At 34.8% G+C, this 13,076-nt stretch overlaps 2 protein-coding genes and 1 long non-coding RNA gene across 3 annotated transcripts in view; all 3 read left to right on the top strand.

The window, feature by feature from the left end:
* The window catches only part of LOC127834498 (uncharacterized), a 213,288-nt gene that overhangs the window by 167,686 nt on the left and 32,526 nt on the right, over positions 1–13,076 (top strand). The gene's annotated exons all lie outside the window — the stretch shown is intronic.
* Positions 1–13,076, top strand: part of LOC127834506 (solute carrier family 17 member 9-like) — a 44,874-nt gene that overhangs the window by 28,431 nt on the left and 3,367 nt on the right. The window contains 2 exon segments of the mRNA XM_052360381.1: positions 4,377–4,473; positions 11,640–11,727. Coding sequence (XP_052216341.1) covers positions 4,377–4,473; positions 11,640–11,727 — 185 coding nt within the window.
* Positions 178–980, top strand: LOC127834511 (uncharacterized). Its single transcript, XR_008027971.1, has 2 exons — positions 178–572; positions 735–980. It is a non-coding gene; the product is annotated as an uncharacterized LOC127834511 (long non-coding RNA).

Below are 13,076 nucleotides of genomic sequence, written 5' to 3' on the forward strand. Positions count from 1 at the left end.
TTTGTTAAGAAGACATTTCCTTTAAAGGGGCCTTTTCACAGATTTTGGCATTTTTTTAACTTATTCATTAAATGCTTTATATTATTGATAAATGTAAACATTGGATTGTAAAAGCTCCAGTAAAAAATCAAGAAAAAAAATTAAAAAAGGAAAAGAACATTGCCCGGAGCAGGTTTAGAACCAGTGACCCCTGGAGTCCTGCCAGAGTCCTGAAGTAAAAACGCTTTAGCCTACTGAGCTATTCCGCCGAGTACACATTCTTGACGTATTTTATACCTTATATAAGCAATCTTCGTAGTTTCACAAAATTTAACGACAAAAACAGAACTCTCCAAATTATTCAATCGTTTCGCGTTGCAATGTTTTATAATTTTTAACCAGGTTTTCCGAAGGAAAAAACTGGTTATTAGATTGGCGAATGCGGGCGGGCTGGCTGGCTGGCGGGCTGGCGGAATAAGCTTGTCCGGGCCATAACTATGTCGTTCATTGTCAGATTTTAAAATCATTTGGCACATTTGTTCACCATCATTGGACGGTGTGTCGCGCGAAATAATTACGTCGATATCTCCAAGGTCAAGGTCACACTTTGAGTTCAAAGGTCAAAAATGGCCATAAATGAGCTTGTCCGAGCCATAACTATGTCGTTCATCGTCAGATTTTAAAATCATTTGGCACATTTGTTCACCATCATTGGACGGTGTGTCGGGCGAAATAATTACGTCGATATCTCCAAGGTCAAGGTCACACTTTGAGTTCAAAGGTCAAAAATGGCCATAAATGAGCTTGTCCTGGCCATAACTATGTCATTCATTGTGAGATTTTAAAATCATTTGGCACATTTGTTCACCATCATGGGACGGTGTGTCCCACGAAAGAATCACGTCAATATCTCCAATGTCAAGGTCGCCACGACTAAAAATAGATTTAAAAAAAAAAAAAAAACTTACAAAGGGGGTTAATTTTTTTTGGTCATTTCAAAAGTTCAGTTTGAGTTTTCTCCCTTTATCAGATTTTTTTTTCACAATGAAAACCTGGTTTTGTGACAATTTTGTCCCTTGTTAGGTTTTAAAATCGTCAAAAGATGCATATAATGGCTATATTAGAGCATGGTTAATGTTCAGTATTACTGTTTCCTCACAAATATCATAACTAAAACGAAAACTTACGAATCTGAAACAACTTTTTTCAATTTTGTCAATTTACCAAAGCGTGGAAAGATCCCTTTAAACAAAACATTTCATAAAAGTGCAAAGCAGTCCTTCTTAAAATAAAAACTTATTGCCAGCCAGGAGGTGCTATAATCATGCAGCCTTTATCGGCCCGGACTAATCATTGCCGGCCGAAAAAATAAAAACGATCATTAAAGACAACAATGATATTTATTAACAATATTTATGCCCCCTTTCAAAGAAGAGGGGGTATATTGTTTTGCACATGTCGGTAGGTCAGTCCGTCCACCAGATGGTTTCAGGATGGTAACTCAAGAAAGCTTAGACCTAGGATCATGAAACTTCATAGGTACATTGCTCATGACTGGCAGATGACCCCTATTGATTTTCTTGTCACTTGGTCAAAGGTCAAGGTCACAGTGACTCGAAACAGAAAAATGGTGTCCGGATGATAACTCAAGAACGCTTACGCCTAGGATCATGAAACTTCATAGGTACATTGATCATGACTGGCAGATGACCCCTATTGATTTTCAGGTCACTAGGTCAAAAGTCAAGGTCACAGTGACTTGAAACAGAAAAATGGTTTCCGGATGATAACTCAAGAACGCTTACGCCTAGGATCATGAAACTTCATAGGTACATTGATCATGACTGGCAAATGACCCCTATTGATGTTCAGGTCACTAGGTCAAAGGTCAAGGTCACGGTGAATTGACACAGTAAAATGGTTTCCGGATGATTACTCAAGAAAGCTTATGCCTAGGATCATCAAATTTCATAGGTACATTGATCGTGACTGGCAGGTGACCCCTATTAATTCTCAGGTCACTAGGTCAAAGGTCAAGGTCACATTGACTCGAAACAGTAAAATGGTTTCCTGATGAGAACTCAAGAATACTTAGGCCTATGACCATGAAACTTCATAGGTACATTGATCATGACTGGCAGATGACCCCTATTGATTTTCAAGTCACTAGGTCAAAGGTCAAGTTCACAGTGACAAAAAATGTATTCACACGATGGCTGCCACTACAACTGACAGCCCATATGAGGGGCATGCATGTTTTACAAACAGCACTTGTTTAATATTATTATAGAAAGAATTTTTTAATATCAATATTCATAAATTTCACTGACAAATAATTTAACTTAATTCTTCTTACCCAAATAATGTACGCCTGAGAGCTTCACTTTATTTATAACATTGTGAGAAAGTTAAAAATTTAATTAAATACTTGTTCATTTTTTTAATTAATGTTACGAAACTGTATTGTAACTCCTGTGGTGATGTTTAGTTGTTGAAAGTTTGCGATAATTTCACAATGACTGTTCTTTTGTGCCCTGCTTACGTACGAAATAATGAAATAAAACGAGAGCTAAAACGCACATGTCTTGATTTCCTTTGCGGAATGTACTCATATAATGATGAGGTAGAGTGTATTTCGCTTTGACGACGCGGCAAAAATCTGATACTTTCGATATAAAAAAATACAACAAATAAAAAAACATTTTACATCATTGGAGTATTTACCTTTACTTTATCCTGGAAACTTTTCTGAATATAACTTATGGAATTCCATATTTTGCCATAATTTTATAACCGGAAACAAGGTCCTGCAATATAAGAATCATTTTCGAATTTTCCAAATTATTTTCGGGAAAATCTGAGGACCGACTGTATTTCGGGAAGACTGGAAAGTATTGATCCTGATTAGCCTGTGCAGACTGCATTGGCCAATCTTGAACAACTATAGCCGGTGCAGACTGCATTGGCCGATCTTGAACAACTATAGCCGGTGCAGACTGCATTGGCCAATCTTGAACAACTATAGCCGGTGCAGACTGCATTGGCCAATCTTGAACAACTATTTGTTCACAAGCATTAAGCCGACAATGTCCGAGAACAATGTTCATATCTGCAAGCTTGTAATCGTAATGAAGAATTCTGGTACCTTTTACTTTGTTGCATTGTCAGGATTTTGTTTTATATTATTTATTTAAAAGTTTATTTACAAGAATTCTGTTTGTATAAAGATTGGCATATATGATGCTGGAATTTATCTGTGAAACAGTTTGAGTACTTCTGTCAGGTATCAATTTAAAAATGAACACAGCTCTAAAAGACTGCTATTCTCAGTTCAAAAATGACTAAGAGTGAAATTTACTGGCCGTTCTAGACAGTTGACCGTTAGTATCAAGTGAAATATAGAATGATTTTCGTATGGGGGAATCCAGACTGACCGGTGTCTGCAGTTCACGGCTTGGTCAGTTTTTTCTGTATATTTGTCTTTGAGTGCAGCAACATATCAACATGTTGTTCCGATGATTTTCACATATGTTGATAATGATGCATATTAGAACTGTAGATGTACACTGACATACATCAGTGATTTGTTTTGCTTTTTTTGTTACAGCCTGTGGCATTTGGATTGGAAAAATTAGCACGATATACAACGAAATTGGGAAAATAGCGCAATAAACCATGAAATTGGGAAGTATTAAAAATATGATTATAAGAACAGCATACAAATTGCATGTTTGACAATGTTTGATTATACAGATTCACTAACAAATAAATCAAATCATGTTTGTCTCTTTCCATTTTTCGAATGATTCTCATCTTAAATGCTTTAACTCCAATTTCCCAACACAGATTTCCGTGACGCACATTCACTGTGAACATTTCTAATAAATATTTGTTGTTGTTCATCTAAAACGTAGTATTTTGCGTTAATTGACACACACATTTAATTATCTCCTAATCATGTGATATCCGCTGTAAATTTGAGTGTTATTTATCATTTTTGCTGCTCATCGCAAACTTCTCGTCTGCTTGCCGCCATCTTAGACGTGTGTAAAAACAGGCGTTAACAATCAGGATACATCGACTATCGTCGGTATCCTCTGCAATATAGAGAGAGATGTGTGGATAGCAACGTAAAATCATATTCGGCTACATTCGCGAACATTCGTAAGTCAGTTGTCATTCGGCGAAGACTCGACAAGCTCGATCGGCACTCGTTCTACGAAATTAACACTAAATGACATTGTAAGCTTTATTGGGAAAATTTGGTCATTTTTGGGGAAATTTTGGTCAGATTTTTGGGAAAAAACTTCATTTTTTGCAATTGGGAAGCAGCCGAATATCGGCGGTAATTTTGGGCAAAAAAAATCACTGTACATGTATATCTTTTATCTTTGCAGGTCTCTTTTAGTTGGCCACTTTTGCGAGAACAATGCATTTTTCATTCTGTTGTCATGGTTACCCACATATTTTCATGAAAACTTCCCTGATGCCAAGGTAAGAACAATTCATTTTTGTTATGACTCAAATATAAATATACACAACTTAGGCTATATTTGACCAATTGCATGGTAATTCCTGTTTTATTGGGATAAAAATGACTAGATTTCAAAATAAAAATAAAAATGGAGATATATCCATGTACCATGAAATTAGTATACATAAATAAATAGCCTACAAAAATCTCCATGGTCAGTTAATTAAAGGCAATGTGGATTTCAAATGCATATGACTTATATCACGGGGATGTTAATCAGAATGATTTGATAGGCATAATCATAGTGGCAAAGAGTTGTTTATTTACCAATAAATGAGCCATTTTTCTGGAAAAACAGGACTGATAGACTTATCAAATTACAAGTATTCCCTATCAAAGGTTCAACTATCAGCAACAGAAATGATTCCAATCAAATACATGTAAGTACCACTGATATATGAATATATGCCTAGTAAAAATCGCACAAAATCGCATGAGAGGAAATTTGATATTTTAGCTTTAAAACATGACCATCATTGATTTTGTTTGGAAAATCTCTTATATGAGAGTTGTCCTTATTTTACATAGTGAAATTGAGCAAGTCTCATATACTGTTTAATTTTGATAAGAGATCACCTCGAGCTGTAGCTTTGATGCAAAATGCAGCTAATTAGGTGTTTTTCTCGAATGTGTGGGCTGTTTTAATGCTTTTTCAGGGGTCTATTTACCCCACCCACTTTTTTAACAGTGAAAAATATTTCAATAGTTTGAAATGAGTCTTCAATAATATGGTTTTGAGACAATTTTGGTATAAGATATGAATAGAGCTAACAATAAAAATCACTAGACTAAATGTACTATTATTTATTGTGTTGTAAAAATAATTAATTTATTGTGGCATTTCTATCAAAGCAACACTAACACCGTGTACTATATCAATGTGTATCGTCTTAAACTAAATCATTGCATATTCCATTCAATCAGTTGCTACAAAACCTTAATATCATATCACTTTAAATGAAAATTATTGTTATTTTGATATTGAAAATTAAATAACTTACATATTATATAAATAAATATTATATAAATAGTTATATAATATATAAATATATACATATATGTATATAGCATATTTCACTACCTTAGTTTACAATGGAGCTTTTTTTAACATGAACTTCTTTGCGCAAATAATAAAAGCTATCATAAATCTATGAAGTGATAAACAATTGCATACATGCCAGACGTCCCGATCTCGGCGGGACAGTCCTGCGTTTGGGCCCTTTGTCCCGGCGTCCCGATATGAGACGATTTGTACCGACATTCGTAAGAAACGATGTAAGGTCTGTAGGTTCCCAATAAAATTCGCTATTCAAGCTCTGTTTCGCTAACACCACCGCTAATCCCTTTATTGCCCCCAATAAATTACAGATTCCAACAATGAAACGTTCGTGGAAGTGTACAAACCTGGACGCACACACTACTTGTCATAACCTTTGAGGCAAACTTATGATACCTCAAAGTATCCAGAATTTGTTTACAGTCTTGAACCGCAACAAGCAAAACAATCGCTCTTTCACCAAGCTTTAAATCTTCATTGTTGGAATCTGTCGCCATCATTTGTTTACCAATTTCTTTCAGCTCTGCATTGGAAATAATACATTTTAACGCCATGGGTTTTCCAATACCATTAATTCGTGAAGTAGAGTCGCATCCTGTCAATGCGTGAAGGTATGGTAGAAGTAGACAAATTTCGGGCGTTAAGATGGACTGTGATTTCTTGATATCCCAAACTCTTGATTTGGTTTTGGAGTGTTTGTCTGGTTAGAAGAATACGTTTCCATTTAATGGGTTTATATGGTAGCAAAGTAAAAAAGACAAATCCTTATCCTCGCCAATCACAAATACCATGTAATTTTCAGCGTGGTGTGAGTACAATCCTTGACGCACACACTACTTGTCATAACCTTTGAGGCAAACTTATGATACCTCAGAGTATCCGAATTTTGATTACAGTCTTGACCCGCAACGAGCAAAACAATCGCTCTTTCACCAAGCTTTATAACTTGAGGCAAACTTATGATACCTCAGAGTATCCAGAATTTGATTACAGTCTTGACCCGCAATGAGCAAAACAATCGCTCTTTCACCAAGCTTTATAACTTCATCCTTGAAATCTGTCGCCATCATTCGTTTACCAATTTCTTTCAACTCTGCATTGGAAATAATACATTTTAACGACATGGGTTTCCTAATACCATTAATTCGTGAAGTAGAGTCGCATCCTGTCAATGCATGAAGGAATGGTAGAAGTAGACAAATTTCGGATGTTAAGACGGACTGTGATTTCTTGATATCCCAAACTCTTGATTTGGTTTTGGAGTGATTGTCTGGTCAGAAGAATACGTTTCCATTTAATGGGTTTACATGGTAGCAGAGTAAAACTGACAAATCCGTATCCTCGCCAATCACAAATACCGTGTCATTTTCAGCGTGGTGTGAGTATAGCTCTAGGTCTTGATGCTTGAACTATTGCTTTTAGCGATCGAAACAATCTTCAACTCTTCCTTTTGAGAGATTATATTACCTAAAAAAATGCAACACACTTTCAGGAACAGTTTTCTTATTTTCTTCCATAGTTGAAACGCTTTATGCAGATGCATTATACTTCTTTGGTGACAATATGGCATTAATATCAGCCTTGATTAATTTAGCAATTAGAAATTATATTCTTTTTCTTTTCTTCTTCAGTCACATTACACCAATCCTCAGAGAACTTGTGTAAATTGCAGAAACAGTTTTCTTCATCACTACTTTATCGCATTTTCCTTCTTGTGAAATTACAGAGATGCAATCGACAAAATGATGCAGTAATTTATTTTTCATATGGGTGTTAGTATAGGCACGATCTCCACATATGTCTTCCATAATCTGTCTTAGCACATTTACTGTTAGCATCATACCTTCATTTTCTTCTATAAACGATGTAACACTGTTAAATGATTCAATTACATCAACTGACCATCGGTTTGGGCTTTTCTTAATTTTCTTGCACGGACTGACTTCATTCTCAGAGATATGTAAAAGGGATATTATTTCCGGTTCTGAAATTGGAGCTTTCGCACCTGATGATAAATTGCATCAGCGACTGGTAAATCTATGACCTGTGAAAGCCTACCCAATACATCTTTAGACCAATGCTCATTCCTTTGCTTACATACTTTTCCAATTGTCACCTGAAAGTCTAATTCTGACACAGGAAAAACATCAAGACCGCGCTTCTTTCCGTTCAGTTTGGCAGGTTTACCACAAAAAAGACAATTTGTTTTGAAATCAAAGGAATAAGTTGACTTTGTAGAAAAGTTAGCTTCACATTTATTTATGTCAGATTCAGTAGCTAATGATTGTAGTTCTTTTGGGTGAGTAAAGTCTCTTCTACAGTATTTTTGCACTAAATGTCCGAGTATAACACTCAGTTGTAAGTTCTTTTTCTTACTAATTGAATTGATAGTCTTGCATCCTTTGAGTCGAAGTTAAGCAGTTGAATCACCAGGTACGGCTTCCTCTTTACAAAAGGGGCACTCTTCCATCTACAATAGCACATAAACTTGATAAGTCTTATATCATGTGTGATATTGTATGCAAAATTTGAACAGTTATAATTATATGAATTGTGTCTATTTCATTGTTTAATACACATCACATACTTTATTCAATTTTATTGCTTTGGTTAAGTTAATTGAATCTGAACAGTGAAACGTATAGTTGTACCTTGTACAATCAAAACTAATCTTCAAACGGAAACGTATCGGTTCATCGTTTACTTCTACACAACATATCGAGGACAGTCACTCTGCCTGAGTCCCTGAAAATCAAGAAAAATACATTTTTGACGATGCTGCGAAGCATCGTCTAAGTTAACATATCATGAAAAAATTCTTCACAATGGCAACCTATGTAAAAGACCGAGCCAGTCCGATTGAGATAGCTCGATTTTTCTAATCGGCATACCTCACTGATTATCATTGATAAAGGTATAGGAAGCTCAGCTATAAATAGGACAGCTTATGCTCGGAAAAGATTTAATAATAGTTTGAAAACGTTATTTTTAAATCAGTTATATTCAATCCATTATATGTTTATAGATCAATGAAACAACTATGCATTTTCTGTATTGTATTTGACATTTGTCGTGATTCAGCAAATAAATTGCAATTTAAAACGTGTATAATTAACTTTCAATGCGATCATGAGTGTAAAGAAAACAAATATTTCGAACCTGCCATTTGTAAACGTTGTAGCGACTATGGTATATAAACAGCATAATAGCCGTATCATATCTGTGATACTCGCTCTTCTGGGTGCTTTATCATTTTGCATATTTAATAAACTTTTCAAACATAAATTACAGAGCCACATCAGTGCACATACTATGTTTGATAATTCATTCGTTTGTTGGATATTGTTTGCTGTTTTAAACACATATTAGGTCATATCGCGGCTTTTAGTTAACCTTACCATGTGTTCATGGGCAAACTCACGTATTCAAGTGCTCTTACGGTTATGTGCTCATACCCACCTTCGATCGGGTATCATCATGAAATTATTTCCGTACTTAACGAACAAACATGCCTAAGCTTATTGAATTAGAGAAAAAGAACAATAATCAAAAGAGAAAAAGTATATGTTCATGCACATGGGATTTTAAAATCACGTCCGTACACAAAGCATCATTAACTTAGGAAAGGAAACAACGAAATATAAAGTTTGGTATGATATACATGTGAAATTAAAGAGCATGGTGTAATTAAAGAGCTTGTGAAAATTCGAATTTATATGCTGAAACGTAATGTTATAACCCACAAACGTTTTACTGTAACAGACAGTTTTTTAAGATAAGTGGTACTGAAAATACACGTTGAATACCTTTTTAAAGATATTTCTTGTTATATTTGATCGAGAATGTAACCCGCCTCCCAGTTTTGCTGACAGGATCAAGTTACCCACGGGTACTACTTCCCCGTAACCCTAATTTTTTTTTTCGTACCTTACATTTTTCGTACCCTATTTTTTTTGTACCCAATTTTTTTTTTCGTACCCAAATTTTTGCTTGTAACCAAATTTTTTTTCATATCCAAATTTTTTCCTAACCAAATTTTTTTTGTAAACACATCTTTTTACGTTCTTATTTTTTTTTTGTATAATTGTTGTACCCAAAATTTGTGTACCCATTTTTTCCTACCCAAAATTTTCTTACCCACATACACAAGTGTGGTGATGTAGATAAACTTAAATAGATGCTTTTATATCAACCCTCTTCAAAAGCATCGTCACACCTTTACTGTCAGTACTTTGATTTATGTTACCATTGACATTACGTATGTATGTATTATAATCATAATATTTATGCTGAATAGAAATGCTGCTTTAATATAAATGTATTTGAGATTTTTTTCACACATCACACTTTTTCAAACATGAGCATGCATAATTATTTTTTTAATACTTCCATATTATAATTTCATCAGCTTAAGGTTATCCTTTACTCCTACTACTAAGTGCTGTACTTCATGTGTATTTATTGATAAATATAGAAGTACCCATTTCAATTATACCATTATAAAATCTGAACAAATGTAACGAAACTGCAAAGAAAAAAATGCAAATGAAAGTATAATGTATAGGTTTTAGAAAGTATGAGTAATGTATAAGTTTGAAATAAGCTTACTTTTTACTTTCAAACTCATAGATTTATTGTTTAGGAACTAACAGTGATTCAAATTGCAATAATAAGCATATAAAACAACACTTTCTAGAAAAGGGAAATATTTATTTGAGCAAACGTTATTGTCTTTACAATGACACACCAATATACCGCTTTTCTAATGCAGTTTCAGAGAAAAAGGCCAAAAACTTTATGAAAAATAAAGCGTCTGAACAGGTGAATTTTGACTTATGCGCTTCCGTAGGAATTTTTTTTAACAAAACTTGATTTTGAAAATACACATAATTAAAAAAAACAAAAACGCTTAAGTACATGCTTTATAACTATTTATAACTATTTCATAACTTGTTGACATATTCAAATCATATGCATATAAGTTTTGCCAGGTATTACAACAGAGAATACGATCAATGCATGCCGTATCAGTTGTCAAGGTCGAACACAAAACTCGATGATATAATCTCTGATAAACGGCAAATATGAACAAATTCAGTATTAACTTACATAGTAATCTTCACACAGACAAGTTTTGACCACATTAGTTGTGTTATCGGCAGCAAACCATCACCAATCACATCAAAATCCGTCTATTTCTTCTTTGTGTACAATGTCAGTCTTTAAATAAAACGCGCGTGAGAACTGTTCACCGTACCTCCAATCTGAAGAGTACTTGGTATGGTGTGCGTGAAGTGCCATCACAAGTATATTTCAATTTTGGGTTTTTCAAGTGTCAATTTTTCATGCGCCCAAAGAGTTGAAAGCTTGATTTTTTATTATTTTTTATTTGGGGAGTATAGTTTCGTACAGTGTAAAATAATTTCTGTTGCTCCTAGTTGAACCCCTTTCTTTAATTTGATTAGTCTATGAATGCATGTCTGCATAGGCTAATCACTGACAACACTTTCTGCTGGAATCGTTTCCTTGACAGGAAGTCTCTTCTTAGCAAAAATCCAGTCTAGGCGGCTAGTGTTCCTTATTAGCCTGTGTGGACTGCACAGGCTAGTTTGGGACAACACTTTATGCATGTGCAGTAAGCCCATTTTTTACCAGAATGCAGCTCAAATCATGGTTAGGTAAAAATAAAAATATAATTTACACTGAGTGTTTACCCTTTGAAATAATGAGAAATATTTTATAAAAGCGATGGACAATTTATCTGATTTGCATGTTTATATGAGCAGTGCTCTGTGAAACGAGGGTTTAATACAATTGCAAAAAGTGTTGTCCCGGATTAGCCTGTGCAGTCCACGCAGGCTAATCTGGGACGACATTTTCTGCCTAAACTGGATTTTTTGCCAAGAAGAGACTTTCTTTAAACAGAAAATATCATAAAAGCAGAAAGTGTCGTCCCTGATTAGCCTGTGCGGACTGTCTGGACAAATCTTGGACGACACTTTACGCACATGCATTAAACCCCCTTTTCACAGAGCAAGGCTTATTTTTCTTTTGGACCATCTGTTACAGGGCTGGGTGTTCAATGTGGTACCCTGGTTGATAACCATTCCTAGTTCAATATTCGGAGGTTGGCTGGCTGACCTTATGATAACTAAAGGTATTTCACGGACAAATGTATTGGATTCTGACCTTTGTGCGTGTATATGTGTATATGTGTTTACATATATCTAAATGGATTGATTATTATCTTTAGAAACCATAAACTAAATTGCAAATGAGCCTTGTTTTTGTTAATCAGGGACGACACTTTTGGCTTTTATGGTATTTTTGTTTAAAGGAAGTCTCTTCTTATAAAAAATCCAGTAATTTTTATGCCCCCTTTCAAAGAAAAGGGGGTATATAGTTTTCGCACTGTCTGTCTGTCTGTAAGTCTGTCTGTCAGTCTGTCTGTCACAATTTTCGTGTCCGCTCTCTAATTCAAATAGTTTTCATGCAATCTTTACGAAACTTGGTCAGAAGTTGTATCTAGACAATATCTAGGTAAAGTTCGAATATGGGTCATGCCGGGTGAAAAACTAGGTCACTGGGTCTAAAAAACAAAGTCAAGGGAAGTAATAAGCTTTAAATGGACATAGTTATCTGACCTGCCAAATTATATATTTTTGTTAAATAAATTAAAGCGGCGTAGTAGGCGGCATTGTGTTTCTGACAAACACATCGTGGCAAAAGGTCAAGGTCATCCTTCAAGGTCTAAGGTAAAAAATACAAATCCAAGGTAAGTATTAAGCTTTAAAGGGAGATAATTATTCAATATAGAACATAGCAACTTGATATTTGGCATGCATGTGTATCTCATGGAGCTGCACATTTTGAGTGGTGAATCTACAGTAACGGTAGTGGCTTTTAATTATTTGCTACTAAAAATAGAGATTTGTTAGAGGCAATTATTTTCAAGGGAAGTAATTTATATAATTATAAATCTCAGATTATATATTTCCTTACCAAGAATTGAAGTTTATTTCACAGTTACTGTACAGGTTTTTTAATTTGATTATTTATAACTCAAATGATTGATTTGTCATATGTTATTTTTTTAATGGTATAATTATCATTTCTTTCCTGTACTAATTTGTGAATGGTAGGGTTCATTACATACCTGCGGACTTATGTCCATAGATACATGATGAACTCTGGCTTTGATCTCTTTGATAAACCACAAGCCTTGGTTGTCAGTGATGTCTCTTTTGGTCATTTTTGACTGTCTATAGATCCCCCCTCCCCCACCCTGGTTGGATTGGACAAAATCCAAGGGGAAGTAATAAGCTTTAAAGGGAGATTATTTCTATACCCGCCAAATGATAAATAGAAATTTTAATTCAAAGCGGCGCATTAAGGGGGCATTGTGTTTCTGACGACTACAGCTCTTGTTCCTTCAGCGAATGCAATGAACCTCATTTTTCCAGAGAGACTGAAATAAAGTGGAGATTTAAAAAAAAAACCTAAAGA

Source organism: Dreissena polymorpha, chromosome 6 (assembly GCF_020536995.1).
Source record: "Dreissena polymorpha isolate Duluth1 chromosome 6, UMN_Dpol_1.0, whole genome shotgun sequence".
Lineage (NCBI taxonomy): Eukaryota > Metazoa > Mollusca > Bivalvia > Myida > Dreissenidae > Dreissena > Dreissena polymorpha.